The sequence below is a fragment of the Mya arenaria genome, chromosome 11, assembly GCF_026914265.1.
Source record: "Mya arenaria isolate MELC-2E11 chromosome 11, ASM2691426v1".
Taxonomy (NCBI): domain Eukaryota; kingdom Metazoa; phylum Mollusca; class Bivalvia; order Myida; family Myidae; genus Mya; species Mya arenaria.
Window position 1 is genome coordinate 51557162 of NC_069132.1, and position 26392 is coordinate 51583553.

The following is a 26392-nucleotide window of genomic DNA, read 5'->3' on the forward strand; positions in this document are numbered from 1 at the left end:
CCGTAATTATTTTTATTAATCGTCCAGGCGTTTATTCATATCCGGGATCAGAGTCATTAAAAGGGCATTAAAAACAATTGCTTTTAAGGGGACTCATCATGCATATAAGTGTAGAAATAATTGGAGAACCGCGTTCATCATCAAGCGTTCATCATCAAGGGGAACATTTGTGAAAGGTGGCGGAATAGAATTGCCGTGTTCGTATAAAATATTTAGACGTCAACACAATAAAGTGAAGTAAGATCGTATATAAAGCAGGAAACAGAAAACTGGGGGTTGGGCGATTATTAGAGGATGGGCGATTAATAAAATCATTACAGTACTTTGCACTAAATAATGACTATCAATCCTGTGATAATGCTTCACTACTGAAGTAAGGAAGTCTTTGATATTAAAGGTACTAAGCAGAATACAAAATTAGCAGAATATGTTTGAGAAATACTATGTAACAGGCTCATTCAAATTACATTGAATGCCTGATCCAATTTACAAAATCTATGATTACAAATTGGATTGATTTTCAGCTGAAATTCCTTTGACTGTCAGTATACAAAGCCTCCATTAGGCACAATATATATTAAGAGACACAGACCAGTCTGTTAGGTAATTGAAATATTCAAATCACAAAACGCAAAAAAACATGGAATAAAGCCAACATTTTATAAACTCAAGCACCATTTCAATAACCTATATGAATGATCATTTTCTGAATTCTGACAGCTATTAAAAACAAGTCATTATACAATCATATAACCCTATTATTGAATATACAAATTACTGTAACAGAATGAATTTGGTTTTCCTCACTGGCTTGTTAACACAGTGATAGCATATTTGAAAGGGGGGGCAATTTAAAGGCATGTTATTACTTACATAATCTAAATCTGACAATATTTAAAAATGAATATAAGATATAAGGTTTACTTGCAGTAATTTATGGTCATTAGAGGTAGTTCTATGCTATGGTATGATCACAGTGCTTGATCTTTAAAATTAATAGTTTAATTTCATATTCTTCAATAGGTTTGTTTTCATGGACTTTCAGTCTAACTAGAACCTTGGTCTGGCTTTGGGTACTTAAGGATCACTTATCATGAATAATTTTATTATTGAAAGCCTTTTGCAGTTTTGGGACATAATTAAAACTCACAATAATCTTCTTGAATATTATGTGCAGGTCTACCGTGCATAATATGTGAGAGCTTCAGTGCATGTATATAATAAATTTTATACATGTTTATATATATATATATGCAGCAATAAGGTGTCTGCAGGGAAGGTAGTTTTATTCATTCAAAGTTTTCTCTTGAGAGTTTAAGCTGATAAGATTAGAATGTTTATTACAAAAAATGAACTACTGTCTAACCATTTTTGTTGGCTTAGTGCCTCTAAACTATGCTTGTATGTGCAACAAGAAATTATCTGCTTTTTCAATGGTCATTCACTTGATTTTTTAGAGGCAGTTCGGGGAGATTGAGCAAATTAAAGGTTTCTTGGCTGATTCAGGGGAGATTGAGCCAATCAAAGTTTACTTGGCAATTTGGGGGAGATTGAGCCAATCAAAGTCTACTTGGCAATTTGGGGGAGATTGAGCCAATCAAAGTCTACTTGGCAATTTGGGGGAGATTAAGCCAATCAAAATTTACTTGGCAGTTTGGGGGAAATTGAGCCAATCAAAGTCTACTTGGCAGTTTGGGGGAGATTGATCTAATCAAAGTTTACTTGGCAGTTTGGGGGAGATTGATCTAATCAAAGTTTACTTGGCAGTTTGGGGGACATTGATTCAAACCAAGTTTACTTGGCAGTTCAGGAGGGATTGTGTCAAACCAAGTTTACTTGGCAGTTTGGGGGAGATTGTGTCAAACCAAGTTTACTTGGCAGTTTTGGGGAGATTGTGTCAAACCAAGTTTACTTGGCAGTTTTGGGGAGATTGATTCAAACCAAGTTTACTTGGCAGTTTTGGGGAGATTGATTCAAACCAAGTTTACTTGGCAGTTCAGGAGAGATTGTGTCAAACCAAGTTTACTTGGCAGTTCAGGAGAGATTGTGTCAAACCAAGTTTACTTGGCAGTTCAGGAGAGATTGTGTCAAACCAAGTTTACTTGGCAGTTCAGGAGAGATTGTGTCAAACCAAGTTTACTTGGCAGTTCAGGAGAGATTGTGTCAAACCAAGTTTACTTGGCAGTTTTGGGGAGATTGTGTCAAACCAAGTTTACTTGGCAGTTCAGGAGAGATTGTGTCAAACCAAGTTTACTTGGCAGTTCAGGAGAGATTGTGTCAAACCAAGTTTACTTGGCAGTTTTGGGGAGATTGATTCAAACCAAGTTTACTTGGCAGTTCAGGAGAGACTGTGTCAAACCAAGTTTAGCCAAACCAATTTGAACTGGCTGGTTTAGGGCATATTTAGCCAATCGAAGTTTACCCGGCAGTTCAGGGTAGTTAAAGCCAAACCAAAGTAACTTGGAAGGTTTGGGGATTCTGAGCCAAACCCATACAGGCCTATCTATGCTATTAAGGTTTTAACCTGATTTTTCGTCTGTTTATCTTTCTGTCTTGTCATTCCATCACAAATTGTGTCTGCTTCATAATTCCTGAACCTTGGGGGATTTTGAAATAACTTGCCACAAATGTTCCCCATCTTGAGATGATGTGCAGAGCGTATGTCAGTCAACAAGCTCAATACAAGGTCAGGGTCACACTCATATGTTTTGAACCTGTTAAAGGATTTTTAATTACTCGCCACAGATGTTTACCATATGTAGAAAATTGAACTCCTTTTTATCAAGCTAGGGAGGTCAATCTCTTATACAATTTCGGTGAATGTAAACAATTTTGCTTAAAAGCTTACAACTCTCCTAAAATTACAAATTTGTTTTTAATTGTTAATATATTCCATAAAACCTTCTTCAATAACCTGTCTCTATGGTGTAGTTGGTCCTGTCTGACCTTTAATAACCGGTATCCCCAGCTCGATACATTCTGTTTTTGAAACCTTTTTTGGTATCGTTTGTAATTAACTAATTTGCTTTTTAGCTCCACTGGCCGAAGGCCATGGAGCTTATGTCGTCACAGATTGTCCGTCGTGAGTGCGTGCGTGCGTGCGTGCGTGCGTGCGTGCGTAAACTTTTACTTTAAACGACATCTCCTCTGAAACTGATAAGCGGATTTTGACAAAACTTCACAGGAATGTTCCTTTGGTGGTCCTTTACCAAAATTGCTCAAATGGTTCCGGTCCATTGCACAATATGGCGCCAGAGCTAAAAATAGCAAAATCTTTAAACGACATCTCCTCTGAAACGGTTCGGCAGATTTTGATGAAACTTGACAGTAATGTTCCTTGGGTGGTCCTTTATTAAAATTGCTCAAATGGTTCTGGTCCATTGCACAATATGGCCGCCACAGCTAAAAATAGCAAAATCTTTAAACGACATCTCCTCTGAAACGGATAGGCAGATTTTGATGAAACTTGACAGAATTGTTCCTTGGGTGGTCCTTAACCAAAATTGCTCAAATGGTTCCGGTCCGCTGCACAACATGGCTGCCAGGGCAAAAAAATAGAAAAACCTTTAAAGAACATCTTCTCAGAAACCGATGATCAGATTTTGATGAAACTTAACAGAAATGTTCCTTGGATGGTCCTTTATCAAATTTGCTTCAATGGTTTCGGTCCACTGCACAAGATGGCCCCCAGAGGTAAAAATAGAAAAACCTTTAAACGACTTCTCCTCAGAAACCGATGATCGTATTGCAATGAAACTTGACAGAAATGTTACTTGGGTAGTCCTTAACCAAAATAGCCCAAACAGTTCTGGTCTGCTGCACAACATGGGCACCAGAGCTAAGAATAGAAAAAAACGTTAAACTACATCTTCTCAGAAACCGATTATCAGATTTTGATGAAACTTTACATAAATGTTCATCGGGATGCCCTTTAACCAAAATTGCCCAAATGGTTCCGGTCCGCTGCACAACATGGCTGCGAGAGTTAAAAATAGAAAAACCTTTAAGGACTTCTTGTCCGCAGTCTTCACGAAAAACATTTTAACCTACTAGCCAGTTGGACTAGCATAATGGCATATTTTACTAGTCCGAATGACAATCTAGTAGTCCGACTATTTTGCCACATTATAAAATTGTATGCTTGAGGTAAATACCTATTTCAATTGAGCAGCTTGCAGTTTGAGTAAACATTTCTTTATTATGATGCTCATGCAGTGATAGGGAGTGACATCCTTCTGTTGGGAATAGTGCTCCTTGTTTTTCAGAACCTATGGGTACTATGTAAAAACAAAAGGCATCTTGCTTGAATAGACTGTAATAATATCAACATGGTTAGAAAAGAAATGCCATGCTTTAATAGCTTTGATTACATTTTACTACTGAATTACCTCCCTTTAATAGAAAAAAAAATAATGTCTTAATTTTTCACGTATAGCATCTTTAAATAATTTTTAAACAATAATAATTTATGAGTAAACATATAAGCATAAAGTTCTCACAAAAAGATCAATTTAAAAACCTTACATTTATACATAGGAAAGTATATATAGACTGAACATTAATTTTCGTTTAAGTGACATTCTGAAAGTTTATGAAACAGCTATTTTTAGTAACTTAAATGGCCGAAAAGTGTAAGTGAAACACCAAGTCGATTCTATCTCGTCAGTTCTTGTTCAGGTTAGATATTTGCTTCATAATCTATTCAGATTAAATGTTTATTAATTGTTTAACTTTTAAGCATTATTTTGGGTCGATATTTATAGTTTAAAGGAAAAACTTATATCTTAAACAGCGACAACGTGTCGCGAGTGGCAAAAGACCCGACATCACATCAGAAGTGAAAAAAAGATGGTCTTATGCAGGACTAAGTGGATGCGTGTTGAATGCTGCTTGTATAAATATATTTTGATAATCAGTAACTAGTGATTAAAATCGATATCACTTAAGTTAAAAACTAAAAAGACAGTAAATGCTTATATTACTTCAGGTTGAGGGTTCTTTTCTGTTGTTGTTGGTTCTTGTCGGTTTTTAGTGACAGCGATTATTCAGAAGGTCTCGTCGATTTCCAGATAATTTCCTGCGGAAAAACAAGCATGGCTGCGAAAAGAAAACGTGAAAATGACTCGGTAACGGGTTATTTAAAAGACGTGTCGCCATTAAAAGTCGCAAAAAACAATAATAAACGTCTCCATTTCCATTTGGAAAACAATGGTTTGTAATTTTTAGCTCGCCTGTCCTATGACAAGACAAGATTACATGTTAGTCAATCGTCAGTCCACAAATTGCCTGCGTCACAATTTTGACATAATCTTTATGAGACTTAATAACAAGGGTCATCTCAACAAAATCTTTGACAAAATGGCCCAGATGGTTCCGTTCCGCTGCACAACATGGCAGCCAGAGCTAAAAATAGGAAAAACCTTTACACCACTTCTCCTCAGAAACCGATGATCAGATTTTGATGAAACTTGACAGAAATGTTCCTTGGGTGGTCATTAACCAAAATTTGTTAAATGGTTCCAGTCCACTGCACACCATGGCTGCCAGAGCTAAAAAATAAAAAAACTTTATACGACTTGTCGTCGAAACCGATGACCTTTTTTCGATAAAACTTGACAGAAATGTTTGTTTGGTGCTCCTTTACTCAAATTGCCCAAATCATTTCGGTCCACTGCACAACATGGCAGCCAGAGCTATTAAAGTAAAATTTTTTTTTAAATAACTTCTCCTCAAAAATTGATGATTGTATTTCTATGAAACTTGACGAAAATGTTCGTTAGGTGGTCTTTGCTTGAACCTTTTGGCCAGTGGAGCACAGGCACTGATGTGCCTCTTGTTTGGTGAACGTTTTATGAAATTAAGATATTCTTATAAAATGTTCAATATACAGGTAATTGAATGTATTGCTGGTTCCTAAATATTTAATATTGTTTTACATGGATAAAATGCTTAGATAACTTTTAATGTGCACTTATTAAGTTTGTGTTGTGTTGTTATGTTTTTTTCATTAAGTTATTAAGAACACTAAAAGGTTATGGAAATTTACTTACGGTTGCTAAAAAGCATGACAATAGCATCACACGTACTGATTTCAGATTTAACTATTTAAATGATCATGATGATACTATGTATAAAGAATGTATTATTCCTTACTGATGTACATGTACTTTCGATTATTGTCCGATCGAAATGCTTGGTCCGATTCAATTCGATTATTGATAGTAAATGAAGTCTGATTTTCAAACACTAGTTCAAGGTCAAATTCACACATAGAGATTAAAGGTCATATGAATTTAATGTGACTATTATTTTAGTCTGCTCCATATCTCTTGAACCCCTTGAAGGTTTTTGAAATTAAACAGGAAGAATGTTCACCATATTGAGATGATGATCAGAGCCCATGTGACAGCTAGCTTGGTTTAGGGTCAAGGTCAAACTTAGAGCTAAAAGGTCATATGATGATTTGTGTCTGCTCCTCATCTCTTTAACCCATTAAAAGATTTTAAAATAACTCAAAACAACTGTTTTTGATTTTGAAAAACAACAATCTAGTTTTTACATTTTATTTATTTATTATGAGTACAAATGTTTCTTTAACTTTAAAAGAGCATTTTTTTTTAACTATTTAACTCCTTTTTGACAGAGGTCAACTTTGGAAAGACAGCATGTCTAAGAAAAATATACATATTTCGTTGTATGGGGATAAGGTTTATAACTAGATTTGCTCACACACATAGAAGACCCACTCACAGTAATTAATTGTTGCTGGAAGAATTATTAATGTAGCAGCACATTATTTCTTAATGTGTAAACAAAAGATTTTTTATCAATGTTTTCGTTCTTACAGATTAGAAAAATACTCACAAAAGTATTTCACAGTCATTTACAGTGGTAAAGTAATATTTATTTGAAATTATGGCAGCTTTTCCGTGCCAAATAAAAACGAAGCTTCATAAAAAGCGCAGCTTTAGCATAGCTTTTTCTTCGCTAAAGCTGCGCTTTTTTCAAAAGCTGCGCTTTTTTTAAAAGCTGTGCAATGGAATTATTTTGCATAATATTATAAAATTATGATTTATTGCATTGATTTATTAAAAATATCCTTTTGCAAATAGCTGCGCTTTTTGGCCAATACCGCACAAAGCTTCGCAAAAGCTGCGCTATTTCAAACTAAATTAGAAGCTTCGCAAAAGCTGCGCTTTTTCAAACAAAAAACACAGCTATTGCGAACAAAAAACACAGCTTCTGCGAAGAGCTGCGCTTTTTTGTCCAAAAAGCTGCGCTTTAACAAATCGAAAGCTTCGCTAAAGCTTCGTTTTTTTTGGCCAATACCACATAGTTTTGCAACGTTTTGCGAAGCGTTTTGCGACGCTTTAAAGCTTTTTGGCACGGGTTGCTGCACAGTGTAAAACAAGTTGCTTGTCCTGGTGAAATGCTAGACTCTTGCCATAAATATCCAATGATGAGCTGTAGCTCATCCATGCCTGTGGATATTGGCTATGTAAAAACTGATGAAGAGTCAATACTGCATGCCAGAGTGAAGCATTCTCCCTGGGATAGATTGTCAATGATTTGCTATAGCACATCCAAGCCAGGTCCAGCCTGTTCTGAAGTTCATAGCAGTGTCCCAGCATGTTGAAGGTGGTATCAATATGGCCACCTTTTCTCCCATTTGTGTACTTCTTTAGTTTACGTAGGGCTGTTTTTTCTCTCTTTCTGTATAGTTTAAGTAGGGCTGTTTGTTTTTTATGTCTATCTAGGCTATGTAGGGCTGTTTGTTTTCTACAGGACTTTTGTAGTTCCCTGTAGGTGAGGTGCTGTAGGTAATACAGGAATGGTCTACAGTCAGTTACTGCATTTTCCTTCCAAGATTCCATAGAAACTCTGTCTTCAGCCTTAAAACTTCTGTGCATTTCAAATAAAAGCTTTGGTGGAATGCAGTTTAATTCTTTTTTGGTGAAAGTTAAACACATCATTGTGTGTTTCTTTACTATTTCCAAGTTTGACAAGGTGAGCAGTTTCTTCCAAAACCCAGTTTCTGCTTTCCAACATATCCTTCCTCTATGTCCACAGAATTGCAACATATCTTGTCCTAGCAGTTCTTCACAGTAAGTCAGTTCTTCTGCAGCGTTCTCATACTGCCCTTTGCAGTACAACATTGAGGCAAACTTCAACCTACTGGACATACAGTCAAAGTCCAGTGACATCAGGTACCAGTTTAAAATATCTTTTGTGATTGGTTGTCTCTGGTTGATGCACGTAGAAGCCAGCATTGAGGCAAAAGTGCATTGTAGGAATGGTATCAGCAAAGAAGCTACTTCCTGTTCAACAGGACTTTGGGAATCAGACATACTTTGTAGAATAGACAAATGGCTTGAAATCATACCATTATCTAATATTTCTATTAATGCCTCTCCAAGCTCAGTTATTTCATTTAACAGAAGCTCCTTTAGAAATTTTGTATGGATCTGGTTTCTTGTTTCCACATTCTGACCAGACACATTTTCAATGCCTAACCATTGTCGCAGTCTTAAACCAATATTGTCCATAGGAGTATTAAACAAACACTGCAGTTTTGTGTTGATGAGATTTGAAATGATTCTGCACAGTTTTGGAAGCTCCCATAAGTTCAATTTCCCCACAAACAGATTAACTCCAGAGATTGTAAAGTGGGGACAGTATTTCTTTTCCCCCCATTTTTTTAGTGTATTAAAAAGGAGACACACACATTCAACAATGTTGTCTTTCCTCCATATCGTTGCTGGATAGTTTTCTATTGTAAACATCATTGCAGTTTTAATGTGAAAAGTGCTTAATCTGTCTCCAAATTCAGGCTTGAATAAAGTTTTTCTTATGATTTTGGCGAGAGTATATGCTTTTACTTGAACAGTGCTTAAATCAAACATTAGATATCGCTCCATCAATGAAGTTGAAAATCTCCACTGCCATTTTGAATATGGGTAACTGGTTAACTCTGAAGGAACCAACAATGCTGTAGATTTACACATCACTTCTTTAGCTGGGCTCTCAGTGTAGCCTTGTTGCACAAGGAAAACTCCAGCCTTCCTGGCTTTGGCAAGTGTGTCAGGTCTGGGCCAGTGTCCAGGGCGTGATCTATGGAACATGAACTTACATTCGTCTGGCAGCTGTTCACAATGGAATGATTGGACAATGTCAAGTTTTATACCAACTTTATCAACTGTTACTGCTGGACCATTTACAGATACTTCACCAAGACCTATTTTCTTTAACCATTCCTTTCCTTGAATGTTTATACCAGATATTAGTACTCTCCTTTCCCCATCTATCACCTGTTCAAGTATTGGTACGGGAAGATCACAGTCTTCTTCCAGTCTCTGCAAGTAGCAGTGTTGAGGAGGAGTAAGTTCATCCATTACCACCAGAAAATTATGCTTTTCCCTCTGCTTTTTACTCCGATCAAGGGTCACATGTACAATGTTATAACTTAATAAGTAGTCAGTGTCAGATTCCATCTCTAGAGTTGTTGTACCCTCATTCTGACTGCCAACTATGTATTTAGTAGCTTTCCCTATATTAGAAATAAGGCAAAACCTAGTGTATAGAATCTCCCTTCTCCTGTTTACGCTCCTCCTCCTGTCAATCATCCACCTGTTGACCCCGATATCCCCCATTACCTGGGACAGCTGCTGGGAAAACAATCTCTCACTCTCCGTATCACTATCCATAGTTCAGTTTTTTAAAACAATTTCTCATGAAATCAAGTTGTTTGTGGTACTTATCCTTAATAAGAATAATGAATGTCTACTCTCTAATTTCTGAATCTCTGTGTTTAAATCATTCCTGTCTCATAATAGTTGTAGCCCGGAATTATAGCTATAGCTAAGCAGAATTAAACCGTTGTTATATACACACGTTACTTCGGAATCAATAGAGTCATTGGACTGTTTCATAAATTTCAGTAGCTGGCTTATAATTCACTTTTTATGATTTTATTATATTGATCGGGTTTTTAGCGGTGAATTCCCCAATTACGTATTTTATATATTTACACTTAATGTAGTTTTTTAAAAACCTGGCAAAATTCCAGGCCCAAAGTTCACGAAAAATACATTGTAAATTAGTCAACAACTTACTCATTTCATTTAACGGCTTTACACCTAGCATTGGTTTAATTCTTTTAATGTTATTACTCTGTTATAATCATTACTCTCTAATAGATTTAAGTGACTTATTTCAATAAAATACACATACCGGTAGATATGACCATTTCCATTTTTGCATTAGGCCATATTGTGTTTCCTGACTGACTCACAAAAATACCAATGACCTGTATCGTTTTATGGGTTTTTCCAGTAAAACAAATAACTGAGGGGGGGGGGACTTCCCTCTGGAATTATATATGTTTAAATGGAATAGCCCTAACCTAGTCCGATAGTGTTTTTGAACCAGGTTTTCACATAGTGAAACCTGGTTATTAGTATGACGAACGTCGTTGTGCGGGCGGGCGGGCGGCGTCAAACTCACCTATGAAACTGAATAACTTTAGTAAGGGTTGACATATCTTGACCAAACTTGGTCTATAGAAAGAGTTTATGGGTACCTTTCATGGGATTGCGTTTGGGGTCCCTAAGGTCAAGGTCACTGTTACTAAAAATAGAAAAATGGTTGAAACTGGATAACTTTAGTTAGGGATGACATATTTTGACTAAATTTGGTCTAATTAGGAAGAGTTTATGGAGACCTTTCATGGGATTGCGTTTGGGGTCCCTAGGGTCAAGGTCACTGTTACTAAAAATAGAAAACCGGTTGAAACTGGATAACTTTAGTTAAGGAAGACATATCTTGACTAAACTTGGTCTATAGAAAGAGTTTATGGGTACCTTTCATGGGATTGCGTTTGGGGTCCCTAGGGTCAAGGTCAATGTCACTGTTACTAAAAAAAGAAAACCGGTTGAAACTGGATAACTTTAGTTAGGGATGACATATCTTGACTAAATTTGGTCTATAGGAAGAGTTTATGGATACCTTTCATGGGATTGCGTTTGGGGTCCCTAGGGTCAAGGTCACTGTAACTAAAAATAGAAAACTGGTTGAAACTGAATTACTTTAGTTAGGGATGACATATCTTGACTTAACTTGGTCTATAGGAAGAGGTTATGAAGACCTTTCATGGGATTGCGTTTGGGGTCCTAGGGTCAAGGTCGAGGTCACTGTTACTAAAAATAGAAAACTGGTTGAAACTGAATAACATTAGTTAGGGATGACATATCTTGACCAAACTTGGTCTATAGGAAGAGTTTATGGATACCTTTCAATGGATTGCATTTGGGGTCCCTAGGGTCAAGGTCAAGTCAATGTTACTAAAAATAGAAAAACGGTTTAAACTGAATAACTTTAGTTAGGGATGACATATCTTGACTTAACTTGGTCTATAGGAAGAGTTTATGGAGACCTTTCATGGGATTGCGTTTGGGGTCCGTAGGGTCAAGGTCAAGGTCACTGTTACTAAAGATAGAAAAACGGTTGAAACTGAATATCTTTAGTTAGGGTTGACATATCTTGACCAAACTTGGTATATAGGAAGAGTTTATGGAGACCTTTCATGGGATTGTGTTTGGGTTCCCTATTGTCAAGGTCAAGGTCACTGTTACTAAAAATAGAAAAATAGTTGAAACTGAATAACTTTAGTCAGGGTTCACATATCTTGACCAAACCAGGTATAAAGGAAGAGTTTATGGATACCTTTCATGGGATTGCGTTTGGGCTCCCTAGATTCAAGGTCAAGGTCACTGTTACTAAAAATAGAAAAATGGTTGAAACTGAATAACTTAAGTTAGGGTTGACATATCCGACCCAACTTAGTATAATGGAAGAGTTTATGGATACCTTTCAGTGGATTGCATTTGGGGTCCCTAGGGTCAAGGTCACTGTTACTAAAAATAGAAAAACAGACACAGGCTGAAGTTCTTCTGTCAATCATTAAAAACCTGGTTTTGTTGCATTGCGGCGTTTCTTGTTTTCATTTTTCAATTCAGAATTTGGGGGTAAGGAGGAAAATTTTGGAAAGGAAACCCTAAACAAACTATGTATTAGGGCCCAACAAAATATTAAAGGTGTCTTATAGTAATCACCCTGTCTGTTCATCTGTCTGTCCACATTTTTTATGTTTTTTGTTAATGATTTATCAGCCTTTCAGGATATCGAGGTAAAACATCCCATGCTTGGTCAGAGTAATTATAAGCTTTTGTGACAAGTTATGTTTTTCATTCTTAAATATTGTCAGATTTAAGTTATGTAATTCATGCTTAATAACATGCCTTCAAATTGCGCCCCCTTTCAGATATGCTATCATTGTGTTAACAAAAGCAGTGAGGACACCCATTTGATTTTGTTACGTTAATTTGTTTTATCAATAATAGGGTTATGTGTATAATGACTTGTTTTTAATAGCTGTCAGAATTCATAAAATGATCTTCATTATACCTTATTGAAATGGTACTTGAGTTTATAAAATGTTGGCTTTATTCAATGTTTTATTGCGTTTTGTAATTTGAATATTGAAATTACCTAACACACTGGTCTGTATTTCTTAATATATATATAGTGTCTAATGAAGGCTTTGAATACTGGCAGTCAATAGAATTGCACCTCAAATTGATCCAATTTGTAATCATAGATATTGTAACTCGATCAGGCATTCAATGTAATTTAAAGAGTCTGTAGTATTTCACAAACATATTCTGCTAATAAACATGTTCTGCTAATTTTGTATTTTGCTAAGTACCTTTAACATCAAAGACTTCCTCACTTCAGAAGTGAAGCATTATCACAGGACTGGTAGTCCTTTATTAGCGCAAAGTACCGTAATTATTCTAACTATTTTAACTACTACTCCCTTTTTGACAAAGGTCTACTTTGGAAAGACAGCATGGCTAAGTAATATATATCTTTTGTTACATGGGGATTAGGTTTATAACCAGATTTGCTCAGGTGCATAGAAGACCCACTCACAGTAATTTTTTGTTGCTTAATGTAGCAACACTTTATTATGCCCCTAAAGGTGGGCATATTAAAATCGCACCGTCCGTCCATCCGTCCGTCCGTCCGGCTCTGTAACTTTCCCTTGTATGGACAGATTTTAAAATAACTTGCCACATGTGTTCCACATACCAAGACGATGTGTGGCATGCAAGACTCGTGTCCCTACCTCAAAGGTCAAGGTCACACTTAGTGTTTATTCACAATTTTTGTTGCTTAAAGAGTTATTATTGTAGCAACACTTTATTTATTATCTGAAAACAGTTAAAAGATTCTTTTATGAATATTTTCGTTCTTACAGATTAAAAAAAACACACCCACACAAGTATTTCACAGTCATTTACAGTGGTAAAATAACATTTAATTGAAATTATGGCTGCTTTGTGACACAATGTAAAACAAGTTGTATATCCTGCCAGCATGCTAGACTCTTGCCATAAATATCCAATGATGTGCTATAGCACATTCAAGCCAGGTTCAAACTTTACTGAAGTTCATAGCAAAGTCTGTGTCATTGTGGATATCAGCTATGTAAAAACTTATGAAGAGTCAATACTGCATGCCAGAGTGAAGCATTCTCTCTGGGATAGATTGTCAATGATTTGCTGTAGCACTTCCAAGCCAGGTCCAGCCTGTTCTGAAGTTCATAGCAGTGTCCCAGCATGTTGAAGGCTGTATCAATATGGCCATGTTTTGTCCCATTTGTGTACTCATGTAGGTTACGTAGGGCTGTTTGTGCTCTCTCTCTGTGTCTTTTACGTAAGGCAGTTTGTGCTCTCTGTCTTTGTAGGTTATGTAGGGAGGTTTGTGCTCTCTGTCTATGTAGGCTATGTAGGGCTGTTTGTTCTCTACAGGACTTTTGTAGTTCCCTGTAGGTGAGGTGCTGTAGGTAATACAGGAATGGGCTACAGTCAGTTACTGCATTTTCCTTCCAAGATTCCATAGAAACTCTGTCTTCAGCCTTAAAACTTCTGTGCATTTCAAATAAAAGCTGTTGTGGAATGCAGTTTAATTCTTTTTTTGTGAAAGTGATACACATCATTGTGTGTTTCTTTAGTGCTTTGAAGTTTGAGGACGTGGTCAATTTCTTCCTAAACCAAGTGCTTGCTGCCCAACAGTTCCTTCCTTCATGTCCACAGCACTGCCACACTTCTGGTCCTAGCAGTCCCTCACAGTAAGTCAGTACTTTTGCAGCTGCATCATACTGCCCTGTGCAGTACAACATGGAGGCAAACTTTAACCAACTGGACATAAGGTCGGAGTCCAGTGACTTCCCATACCTGTTATATATATCCTGTGTGATAGGTTGTCCCAGGCTAATGGACATTGAAGCCAGCATTGAGGCAAGGGTGCCCTGTAGGAATGGTATCAGCAGAGAAGCTACTTCCCATTCAGGGTGACATTGGACATCAGACATACTTTGTAGAATAAACAAGTTGCTTAAAATACTGTCAACTGAATTATCAGCTAACAATTCTTGTATACATCTACCAAGCTCATTTGTTTCATACACCAGAAGCTTTTCTAGAACAACACTACAGATCTGGGTTCTTGTTTTCACATTCTTTCCAGACACATTTCCAATGCCTGTCCATTGTAGCAGTCTTAAACCAATATTGTCCATAGGAGTATCAAACAAACACTGCAGTTTTGTGTTGATGAGATTTGAAATGATTCTGCACAGTTTTGGTTGCTCCCATAAGTTCAATTTCCCCACAAACAAATTAACTCCAGAGATTGTAAAGTTGGGGCAGTATTTCTGTTTCAGCCATCTTTTTAGCGTGTTCAAAAGTAGACACACACATTTCACAATATTGTCTTCCCTCCTTATCTCAGCTGGATAGTTTTCTATTGTAAACATCATTGCCGTTTTAATGTGAAAAGTGCTTAATCTGTCTCCAAATTCAGGCTTGAACAAAGTTTTTCTAATGATTTTTGTGAGAGTATATGTTTTCACTTGAACAGTGCTTAATTCAAACATTAGATATCGCTCCATCATTGAAGTTGAAAATCTCCACTGCCATTTTGAATATGGGTAACTTGTTAACTTTGAAGGAACCATTAATCCTGGAGGAATACGCATGGTTTTAGTTGGGCTTTCAGTATAGCCTTGTCGCACAAGAAAAACTCCAGCCTTCCTGGCTTTGACCAATGTGTCAGGTAGAGGCCAGTGTCCAGGGCATGATCTATGGAACATGAACTTACATTCCTCAGGAAGCTGTTCACAATGGTATGCTATGACAACGTCACATTTTCCATTAAAGCTTACTGCTGGACCATGTCGAAATATAAGACCACGTTTAATGTTTTTCTGTAACCACTCCTGTTGTTCTACCATTGCAGTCTGCGAAATAACTTTTCAGATGAACTTGCCCTTTCGGGCATCTCCCTGGCAATTTTAACTTGCCCGGACCAATTTTCACTTGCCCGAATAAATTTCAAATAAAATATAAAGCAAAGATCACATCAGAGTTGTTTTATTCATTCTCTAAATGACAAAAGAAGAGAGAAAACAGTATCTTCTGTCATCTCGACATCATCATCATCATCATCGTCGTCTTTTTCACCAAAGAAGTCTTTCATGACACTCGTTTCCTGAAAAATTACAAGGCACATATTTACTCATGTAACGGTATAATAATTTTCTGAAATGAAATTTCATGCAATTACCTCTCAGCAACAACACAAGTTTTAGATATTTAAGTACCTGCTGTGCAATATCATTATCATCATCTATCCCTACTAGGTCCTCCGGCTCCTCATCTGTATCAGAAATGACAACTGTCTTGGAAGTTTAGCACCAGGAACATATCTCAAAAATGACATTTTCTGATCTATGACCTTCGTCTTTGAAACGCTTGCATCGGACTGGTTTAAAATCAAGCGTCCAATCGGCTTTCAATTTTATACGCATAGTTATAAGCGTCTATTGATTCGGACTGCGGAGTAAGTCGATACAGACCGCGTAAAACGTCATCAAATTTAGCGACTTTTACAAAGTCGAGTAATACGTCATCAAATTTAGCGTATTTACTTTGTTGATTTTCGGATAAACGATTTCGTTCTCTTTTTTCACTTGCCCGATCGGGCAAGCAAATACGATTTTTTACTTGCCCGGCGGGATTTTTACTTGCCCCGGGCATCGGGCACATGGGTTATTTCGCAGACTGCCATTGTATGAGTCAATAGTATTCTCCCTTCCCCATCCACCACATCATCTGAACCCACCATTTGTTCTTCTGGTAGTCGACAGTCACCTCTCAGTCTCTGCAAGTAGCAGTGTTGAGGAGGAGTAAGTTCATCCTTTAAAACCAGAAGATTAGGCTTTCCCCACTGCCATTTACTCCAATCAAGGGCCACATGTACAGTGTTATTAGGAGACAAGATGTCAATATCAGATTTCATCCCTGGAGTTGTTGTACCCTCAGTCTGACTGCCAAATATGTATCTAGTAGTATTTATTTTACAACTATTGGGCATAGTCTCCCTCCTCAGGTGTGATCTCCTCCTCTTGGCAATCATCCAGCTGTTAACCCCAATATCCTCCATCACAGTGGACAGCAGCAGGGAAAACAGTCTCTCAACCTCCCTATCCATAGTTCAGTTTTATAGAATGAGTTCTCATGAAATCAAGTTGTTTATAATGCATATCATATATATGAATATTAATGAATGTCTACTTTTAAATTTCAGAATCTCCGTGTTTAAATCATTCCTCTCTATAATTCAATGGCTGCTTGTGTTGAAGTTCAATATTGTCAAAGATAAATTTTAAGAGGGATCATATTTCAAGTCTGCTATTCAAGTGATTTTATTTTATTGATCTGTTTTCAATGGGAATTCCCCAATTTAAAGTTCATTTTGTTAATTAATACCCTAGCTTAATTCCAGGCCCCTTACTCAAGAAAATACTTCGGAAATTAGTTGACTAGTTACTTATTTCATTCAACAACTTTACACCAAGCATTGGTTCAATTCTTTGAATGGTTTAATTTTGTTTAACTCTGTTTGAATCATATTCTCTAATAGATTTAACTGACATAGGTTTTTGGTTTTAGAGGAAGAAATGTGCCTGACTCATTACTCAAAATCAGAATATGTACTTTTTTTGCTTATTAAATGACCGTATAAGGGAATTTACAAAAATTAACTCAGTAGATTTAGGACTTTTGAGAAACAGGGGGCATGGTTGATGTAGTTTTATGAGATCAGTATGTTGACAGGGCCAAGTTGATGTACTTTTATCAGTATGTTTACAGGGCCAAGTTCATGTAGTTTTACCAGTATGTTTACAGGGCCAAGTTGATGTAGTTTTATCAGCAGCATGTTTACAGGGCCAAGTTGATGTAGTTTTATCAGTATGTTTACAGGGCCAAGTTCATGTAGTTTTATCAGTATGTTTACAGGGCCAAGTTGATGTAGTTTTATCAGTATGTTTACAGGGCCAGGTTGATGTAGTTTTATCAGCAGCATGCTTACAGGGCCAAGTTGATGTAGTTTTATCAGTATGTTTTAAAGGGCCAAGTTGATGTAGTTTTATCAGTATGTTTTAAAGGGCCAAGTTGATGTAGTTTTATCAGTATGTTTACAGGGCCAAGTTCATGTAGTTTTACCAGTATGTTTACAGGGCCAAGTTGATGTAGTTTTATCAGAATGTTTACAGGGCCAAGTTGATGTAGTTTTATCAGTATGTTTTAAAGGGCCAAGTTGATGTAGTTTTATCAGCAGCATGTTTACAGGGCCAAGTTGATGTAGTTTTATCAGCAGCATGCTTACAGGGCCAAGTTGATGTAGTTTTATCAGTATGTTTTAAAGGGCCAAGTTGATGTAGTTTTATCAGTATGTTTTAAAGGGCCAAGTTGATGTAGTTTTATCAGTATGTTTTAAAGGGCCAAGTTGATGTAGTTTTATCAGCATGTTTACAGGGCCAAGTTGATGTAGTTTTATCAGCAGCATGTTTACAGGGCCAAGTTGATGTAGTTTTATCAGCAGCATGCTTACAGGGCCAAGTTGATGTAGTTTTATCAGAATGTTTTAAAGGGCCAAGTTGATGTAGTTTTATCAGTATGTTTTAAAGGGCCAAGTTGATGTAGTTTTATCAGTATGTTTTAAAGGGCCAAGTTGATGTAGTTTTATCAGCATGTTTACAGGGCCAAGTTGATGTAGTTTTATCAGCAGCATGCTTACAGGGCCAAGTTGATGTAGTTTTATCAGTATGTTTTAAAGGGCCAAGTTGATGTAGTTTTATCAGCAGCATGCTTACAGGGCCAAGTTGATGTAGTTTTATCAGTATATTTTAAAGGGCCAAGTTGATGTAGTTTTATCAGTATGTTTTAAAGGGCCAAGTTGATGTAGTTTTATCAGCAGCATGCTTACAGGGCCAAGTTGATGTAGTTTTATCAGTATGTTTTAAAGGGCCAAGTTGATGTAGTTTTATCAGTATGTTTTAAAGGGCCAAGTTGATGTAGTTTTATCAGTATGTTTACAGGGCCAAGTTCATGTAGTTTTACCAGTATGTTTACAGGGCCAAGTTGATGTAGTTTTATCAGAATGTTTACAGGGCCAAGTTGATGTAGTTTTATCAGTATGTTTTAAAGGGCCAAGTTGATGTAGTTTTATCAGCAGCATGTTTACAGGGCCAAGTTGATGTAGTTTTATCAGCAGCATGCTTACAGGGCCAAGTTGATGTAGTTTTATCAGTATGTTTTAAAGGGCCAAGTTGATGTAGTTTTATCAGTATGTTTTAAAGGGCCAAGTTGATGTAGTTTTATCAGTATGTTTTAAAGGGCCAAGTTGATGTAGTTTTATCAGCATGTTTACAGGGCCAAGTTGATGTAGTTTTATCAGCAGCATGTTTACAGGGCCAAGTTGATGTAGTTTTATCAGCAGCATGCTTACAGGGCCAAGTTGATGTAGTTTTATCAGAATGTTTTAAAGGGCCAAGTTGATGTAGTTTTATCAGTATGTTTTAAAGGGCCAAGTTGATGTAGTTTTATCAGTATGTTTTAAAGGGCCAAGTTGATGTAGTTTTATCAGCATGTTTACAGGGCCAAGTTGATGTAGTTTTATCAGCAGCATGCTTACAGGGCCAAGTTGATGTAGTTTTATCAGTATGTTTTAAAGGGCCAAGTTGATGTAGTTTTATCAGCAGCATGCTTACAGGGCCAAGTTGATGTAGTTTTATCAGTATGTTTTAAAGGGCCAAGTTGATGTAGTTTTATCAGTATGTTTTAAAGGGCCAAGTTGATGTAGTTTTATCAGCAGCATGCTTACAGGGCCAAGTTGATGTAGTTTTATCAGTATGTTTTAAAGGGCCAAGTTGATGTAGTTTTATCAGCAGCATGCTTACAGGGCCAAGTTGATGTAGTTTTATCAGTATGTTTTAAAGGGCCAAGTTGATGTAGTTTTATCAGCAGAATGCTTATAGGGCCAAGTTGATGTAGTTTTATCAGTATGTTTTAAAGGGCCAAGTTGATGTAGTTTTATCAGTATGTTTTAAAGGGCCAAGTTGATGTAGTTTTATCAGTATGTTTTAAAGGGCCAAGTTGATGTAGTTTTATCAGTATGTTTTAAAGGGCCAAGTTGATGTAGTTTTATCAGTATGTTTTAAAGGGCCAAGTTGATGTAGTTTTATCAGCATGTTTACAGGGCCAAGTTGATGTAGTTTTATCAGCAGCATGCTTACAGGGCCAAGTTGATGTAGTTTTATCAGTATGTTTTAAAGGGCCAAGTTGATGTAGTTTTATCAGTATGTTTTAAAGGGCCAAGTTGATGTAGTTTTATCAGCAGCATGCTTACAGGGCCAAGTTGATGTAGTTTTATCAGTATGTTTTAAAGGGCCAAGTTGATGTAGTTTTATCAGCAGCATGCTTACAGGGCCAAGTTGATGTAGTTTTATCAGTATGTTTTAAAGGGCCAAGTTGATGTAGTTTTATCAGCAGCATGCTTACAGGGCCAAGTTGATGTAGTTTTATCAGCAGCATGCTTACAGGGCCAAGTTGATGTAGTTTTATCAGTATGTTTTAAAGGGCCAAGTTGATGTAGTTTTATCAGTATGTTTTAAAGGGCCAAGTTGATGTAGTTTTATCAGAATGTTTTAAAGGGCCAAGTTGATGTAGTTTTATCAGAATGTTTTAAAGGGCCAAGTTGATGTACTTTTATCAGTATGTTTTAAAGGGCCAAGTTGATGTAGTTTTATCAGTATGTTTTAAAGGGCCAAGTTGATGTAGTTTTATCAGCAGCATGTTTACAGGGCCAAGTTGATGTAGTTTTATCAGCAGCATGCTTACAGGGCCAAGTTGATGTAGTTTTATCAGTATTTTTACAGGGCCGAGTTCATGTAGTTTTATCAGTATGTTTCAAAGGGCCAAGTTGATGTAGTTTTATCAGCATGCTTACAGGGCCAAGTTGATGTAGTTTTATCAGCATGCTTACAGGGCCAAGTTGATTAGTTTTATCAGCATGCTTACAGGGCCAAGTTAATGTAGTTTTATTGGAATGCTTACAGGGCCAAGTTAATGTAGTTTTATCGTCATGCTTACAGGGCTAGGCAATGTAGTTTTATCGTCATGCTTACATGGCCAGGTTGATGTTGTTTTATCAGTATACTGACAGGGCCAGGTTGATGAAGTTGTATCAGTATACTTACAGGGCCAAGTTGATGCAGTTTTTTCAGCAGCATGCTTACAGGGCTAAGTTAATGTAGCTTTATCAGCCGACTTCCAGGGCCAAGTTGATGTAGCTTTATCAGCATACTTCCAGGGCAAAGTTGATGTAGTTTTATCAGCATACTTCCAGGGCCAGGTTGATGTAGTTTTATCAGAAAGCTTACAGGGCCAAGTTGATGTAGTTTTATCAGTATACTTACAGGGCCAGGTTGATGTAGTTTTATCAGAATGCTTACAGGGCCAAGTTGATGTAGTTTTATCAGCATGCTTACAGGGCCAAGTTGATGTAGTTTTATCAGCATGCTTACAGGGCCAAGTTAATGTAGTTTTATTGGAATACTTACAGGGCCAAGTTAATGTAGTTTTATCGTCATGCTTACAGGGCTAGGTAATGTAGTTTTATCGTCATGCTTACATGGCCAGGTTGATGTTGTTTTATCAGTATACTGACAGGGCCAGGTTGATGTAGTTGTATCAGTATACTTACAGGGCCAAGTTGATGTAGCTTTATCAGCATACTTCCAGGGCCAAGTTGATGTAGCTTTATTAGCATACTTCCAGGGCCAAGTTGATGTAGCTTTATCAGCATGCTTCCAGGGCAAAGTTGATGTAGTTTTATCAGCATACTTCCAGGGCCAAGTTGATGTAGTTTTATCAGAAAGCTTACAGGGCCAAATTAATGTAGTTTTATCAGAATGCTTACAGGCACTGGGTCAGGTTGATGCAGTTTTATCAGTATAATTACAGTGCCAGGTTGATGTAAGTTTATCAGCATGCTTACAGGGCCAAGTTGATGTAGTTTTATCAGCATGCTTACAGGGCCAAGTTGATGTAGTTTTATCAGTATACTTACAGGGCTAGGTTGATGTAGTTTTATCAGCATGCTTACAGGGCCAAGTTGATGTAGTTTTATCAGCATGCTTACAGGGCCAAGTTAGTGTTGTTTTATCAGAATTCTTACAGGGCCAAGTTGATGTAGTTTTGTCGTCATGCTTACAGGGCCAGGTTGATGTTGTTTTATTAGTATACTTACAGGGCCAAGTTCATGTAGTTGTATCAGTATACTTACAGGGTCAAGCTGATGTAGTTTTATCAGCATACTTACAGGGTCAAGTTGATGTAGTTTTTTCAGCATACTTACAGGGCCAGGTTGATGTTGTTTTATCAGTATACTTACAGGGCCAAGTTGATGTAGTTTTATCAGCATACTTACAGGGCCAGGTTGATGTTGTTTTATCAGTATACTTGCAGGGCCAAGTTGATGTTGTTTTATCAGTATACTTACAGGGCCAAGTTGATGTAGTGTTATCAGTATGCTTTCAGGGCCAGGTTGATGTAGTTTTATCAGTATACTTCCAGGGCCAAGTTGATGTAGTTTTATCAGCAGCATGCTTACAGGGCTAAGTTGATTAAGTTTTATCAGCATACTTACAGGGCCAAGTTGATGTAGTTTTATCAGCATACTTACAGGGCCAGGTTGATGTAGTTTTATCAGCATACTAATAAGGCCAGGTTGATGTAGTTTTATCAGTATACTTACAGGGTCAAGTTGATGTAGTTTTATCAGTATACTTACAAGGCCAGTTTGATGTAGTTTTATCAGCAGCATGCTTACAGGGCTAAGTTGATGTAGTTTTATCAGCATACTTCCAGGGCCAAGTTGATGTCGCTTTATTAGCATACTTACAGGGCCAAGTTGATGTAGTTTTATCAGCATACTTCCAGGGCCAGGTTGATGTAGTTTTATCAGAAAGCTTACAGGGCCAAATTAATGTAGTTTTATCAGAATGCTTAAAGGGCCAAGTTAATGTAGTATTATCAGCATACTTCCAGGGCCATGTTGATGAAGTTTTATTAGAATGCTTACAGGGCCAAGTTGATGTAGTTATACCCCCACAAATGAAGTTTGAGGGGGTATATAGGAGTGAGCTTATCGGTCGGTCGGTCGGTCGGTCGGTCTGTCTGTCGGTCGGTCGGTCTGTCAGTCGGTCGGTCGGTCTGTCGGTTTTCATGGTTTCCGGACGATAACTCATGAAAGGCTTGACAGATTTGAAAAATTTTTGTACACAGGTGTAACATCAGAAGATACAGGTCAGGTTCGATATTGCGGCTGGTGGGGCCAAGGTCAAGGTCACTGTTACTAAAAATAGAAAAATGGTTTCCGGACGATAACTCATGAAAGGCTTGACAGATTTGAAAAAATTTTGGTACACTGGTGCAACATCAGAAGATACAGGTCAAGTTCGATATTGGGGCTGGTGGTGCCAAGGTCAAGGTCACTGTTACTAAAAATAGAAAAACGGTTTCTGGACGATAACTCATGAAAGGCTAAACGGATTTGAACAATTTTTGGTACACAGGTGTAACATCAGAAGATACAGATCAAGTACGATATTGGGGCTGGTCAGGTCAAGGTCACTGTAACTAAAAATAGAAAAACGGTTTCCGGACGATAACTCATGAAAGGCCTGACAGATTTGAACATTTTTTGGTACACAGGTGTACATTTCAGAAGATACAGGTCAAGTTCGATATTGGGGCTGGTGGTGCCAAGGTCAAGGTCACTGTTACTAAAAATAGAAAAATGGTTTCTGCTTCATAACTTTAATTGGGCATGAGATATTGTGATGAAACTTGCTGTATAGGCAGCCTCTGGGAAGACAATGCTTGTGATTGAAAATGGGGCCAGTGGAGTAAAGGTTTTTGTGCACTGTTACGAAAATACAAAAAGGGTTTCCGGACAAACAATACATGCATGATTAAAGAAGATACAGTGTGCAGTAACCTTGGAGTTATGGCCTCTTTTCAAAGGAATGGTTTGCCATTCCTGTGTCCAGGCGGCATTTGGGGGTATTCGTCACTCCTGTGACAGCTCTAGTTTTATCAGTATACTTACAGTGCCAGGTTAATGTAGTTTTATCAGTATTCTTACAGGGCCAAGTTGATGTAGTTTTATCAGTATACTTACAGGGCCAAGTTGATGTAGTTTTATCAGTATACTTACAGGGCCAAGTTAATGTAGTTTTATCAGTATTCTTACAGGGCCAAGTTGATGTAGTTTTATCAGTTCACTTACAGGGCCAAGTTGATGTAGTTTTATTCAGCATGCTTACATGGCCAAGTTGATGTAGTCTTATCAGTATACTTACAGGGCCAAGTTGATGTAGTTTTATCAGCATGCTTATAGGGCCAAATTGATTTAGTTTTATCAGTATGCTTACAGGGCCAGATTGATGTTGTTTTATCAGTATACTTACAGGGCCAGGTTGATGTTGTTTTATCAGTATACTTACAGGGCCAAGTCGATGTTGTTTTATCAGTATACTCACAGGGCCAAGTTGATGTTCTTTTATCAGTATACTTACAAGGCCAGGTTGATGTTGTTTTATCAGTATACTTACAGGGCCAAGTTGATGTTCTTTTATCAGTATACTTACAGGGCCAGGTTGATGTAGTTTTATCAGTATACTTACAGGGCCAGGTTGATGTAGTTTTATCAGTATACTTACAGGGCCAGGTTGATGTAGTTTTATCAGTATACTTGCAGGGCCAAGTTGATGTTGTTTTATCAGTATTCTTACAGGGCCAAGTTAATGTAGTTTTATCAGTATACTTACAGGGCCAGGTTGATGTAGTTTTATCAGTATACTTACAGGGCCAAGTTGATGTAGTTTTATCAGTATACTTGCAGGGCCAAGTTAATGTAGTTTTATCAGTATACTTGCAGGGCCAAGTTGATGTTGTTTTATCAGTATTCTTACAGGGCCAAGTTAATGTAGTTTTATCAGTATACTTACAGGGCCAGGTTGATGTTGTTTTATCAGTATACTTACAGGGCCAGGTTGATGTTGTTTTATCAGTATACTTACAGGGCCAGGTTGATGTTGTTTTATCAGTATACCTACAGGGCCAGGTTGATGTAGTTTTATCAGTATACTTACAGGGCCAGGTTGATGTTGTTTTATCAGTATACTTACAGGGCCAGGTTGATGTAGTTTTATCAGTATACTTACAGGGCCAGGTTGATGTAGTTTTATCAGCATACTTACAGGGCCAGGTTGATGTAGTTTTATCATCATACTTCCAGGGCCAAGTTGATGTAGTTTTATCAGCATACTTACAGGGCCAGGTTGATGTAGTTTTATCAGTATACTTATAGGGCCAAGTTAATGTAGTTTTATCAGTATACTTACAGGGCCAAGTTGATGTAGTTTTATCAGCATACTTACAAGGCCAGGTTGATGTAGTTTTATCAGTGTACTTACAGGGCCAAGTTGGTGTAGTTTTATCAGCATACTTACAAGGCCAGGTTGATGTAGTTTTATCAGTATACTTACAGGGTCAAGTTGATGTAGTTTTATCAGTATACTTACAGGGCCAAGTTGATGTAGTTTTATCAGTATACTTACAGGGCCAGGTTGATGTAGTTTTATCAGTATGCTTACAGGGCCAAGTTGATGTAGTTTTATCAGTATACTTACAGGGCCAGGTTGATGTTGTTTTATCAGTATACTTACAGGGTCAAGTTGATGTAGTTTTATCAGTATACTTACAGGGCCAGGTTGATGTAGTTTTATCAGTATACTTACAGGGCCAGGTTGATGTTGTTTTATCAGTATACTTACAGGGCCAGGTTGATGTAGTTTTATCAGTATACTTACAGGGCCAAGTTGATGTAGTTTTATCAGTATACTTACAGGGCCAGGTTGATGTAGTTTTATCAGTATACTTACAGGGCCAGGTTGATGTAGTTTTATCAATATACTTACAGGGCCAAGTTGATGTAGTTTTATCAGCATACTTACAAGGCCAGGTTGATGTAGTTTTATCAGTGTACTTACAGGGCCAAGTTGGTGTAGTTTTATCAGCATACTTACAAGGCCAGGTTGATGTAGTTTTATCAGTATACTTACAGGGTCAAGTTGATATAGTTTTATCAGCATTCTTACAGGGCCAGGTTGATGTAATTTTATCAGCAGCATGCTTACATGGGCTAAGTTGATGTAGTTTTATCAGCATACTTCCAGGGCCATGTTGATGTCTCTTTATCAGCATACTTACAGGGCCAAGTTGATGTAGTTTTATCAGTATACTTCCAGGGCTAGGTTAATGTAGTTTTACCAGAAAGCTTACAGGGCCAAATTAATGTAGCTTTATCTGAATGCTTACAGGGCCAAGTTAATGTAGTTTTATCAGCATACTTCCAGGGCCAAGTTGATGAAGTTTTATCAGAATGCTTACAGGGCCAAATTGATGTAGTTTTATCAGTATACTTACTGTGCCATGTTAATGTTGTTTTATCAGTATTCTTACAGGGCCAAGTTGATGTAGTTTTATCAGTATACTTACAGGGCCAAGTTGATGTAGTTTTATCAGTATTCTTACAGGGCCAAGTTGATGTAGTTTTATCAGTATGCTTACAGGGCCAAGTTGATGTAGTTTTATCAGTATACTTACAGGGCCAAGTTGATGTAGATTTATCAGTATACATACAGGGCCTGGTTGATGTAGTTTTATCAGCATACTTACAGGGCCAAGTTAATGTAGTTTTATCAGTATAATTACAGGGCCAGGTTGATGAAGTTTTATCAGTATTCTTACAGGGCCAAGTTAATGTAGTTTTATCAGAATACTTACAGGGCCAAGTTAATGTTTTTTTATCAGCATGCTTACAGGGCCAAGTTAATGTTGTTTTATCAGTATGTTTA

General features: G+C 37.3%; 3 protein-coding genes across 6 annotated transcripts in view; 1 reads left to right on the plus strand and 2 right to left on the minus strand.

Moving 5' to 3' along the window:
• The window catches only part of LOC128209357 (protein O-mannosyl-transferase TMTC2-like), a 32126-nt gene extending 21858 nt beyond the window's left edge, over window positions 1-10268 (minus strand). Inside the window, exon 1 of the mRNA XM_052913372.1 lies at window positions 10231-10268. Coding sequence (XP_052769332.1) covers window positions 10231-10260 — 30 coding nt within the window. The 5' untranslated portion in view covers window positions 10261-10268. The remainder of the gene's footprint in view (window positions 1-10230) is intronic.
• Window positions 1-26392, plus strand: part of LOC128209355 (E3 ubiquitin-protein ligase UBR2-like) — a 140351-nt gene that overhangs the window by 55808 nt on the left and 58151 nt on the right. The gene's annotated exons all lie outside the window — the stretch shown is intronic.
• On the minus strand, window positions 13091-16720 carry LOC128209356 (uncharacterized). Of its 2 annotated transcripts, none has more exons than XM_052913370.1 (2): window positions 16246-16720; window positions 13091-15361 (listed from the first exon to the last, which is right to left on the minus strand). In XM_052913370.1, exons 1-2 carry the CDS (start codon window positions 16612-16614, stop codon window positions 13541-13543), a joined length of 2190 nt encoding a protein of 729 aa, XP_052769330.1. In that variant the 5' UTR covers window positions 16615-16720; the 3' UTR covers window positions 13091-13540. The 2 variants fall into 2 exon arrangements, with proteins under 2 accessions (XP_052769330.1, XP_052769331.1); XM_052913371.1 differs by having other exon boundaries at window positions 15356-15612.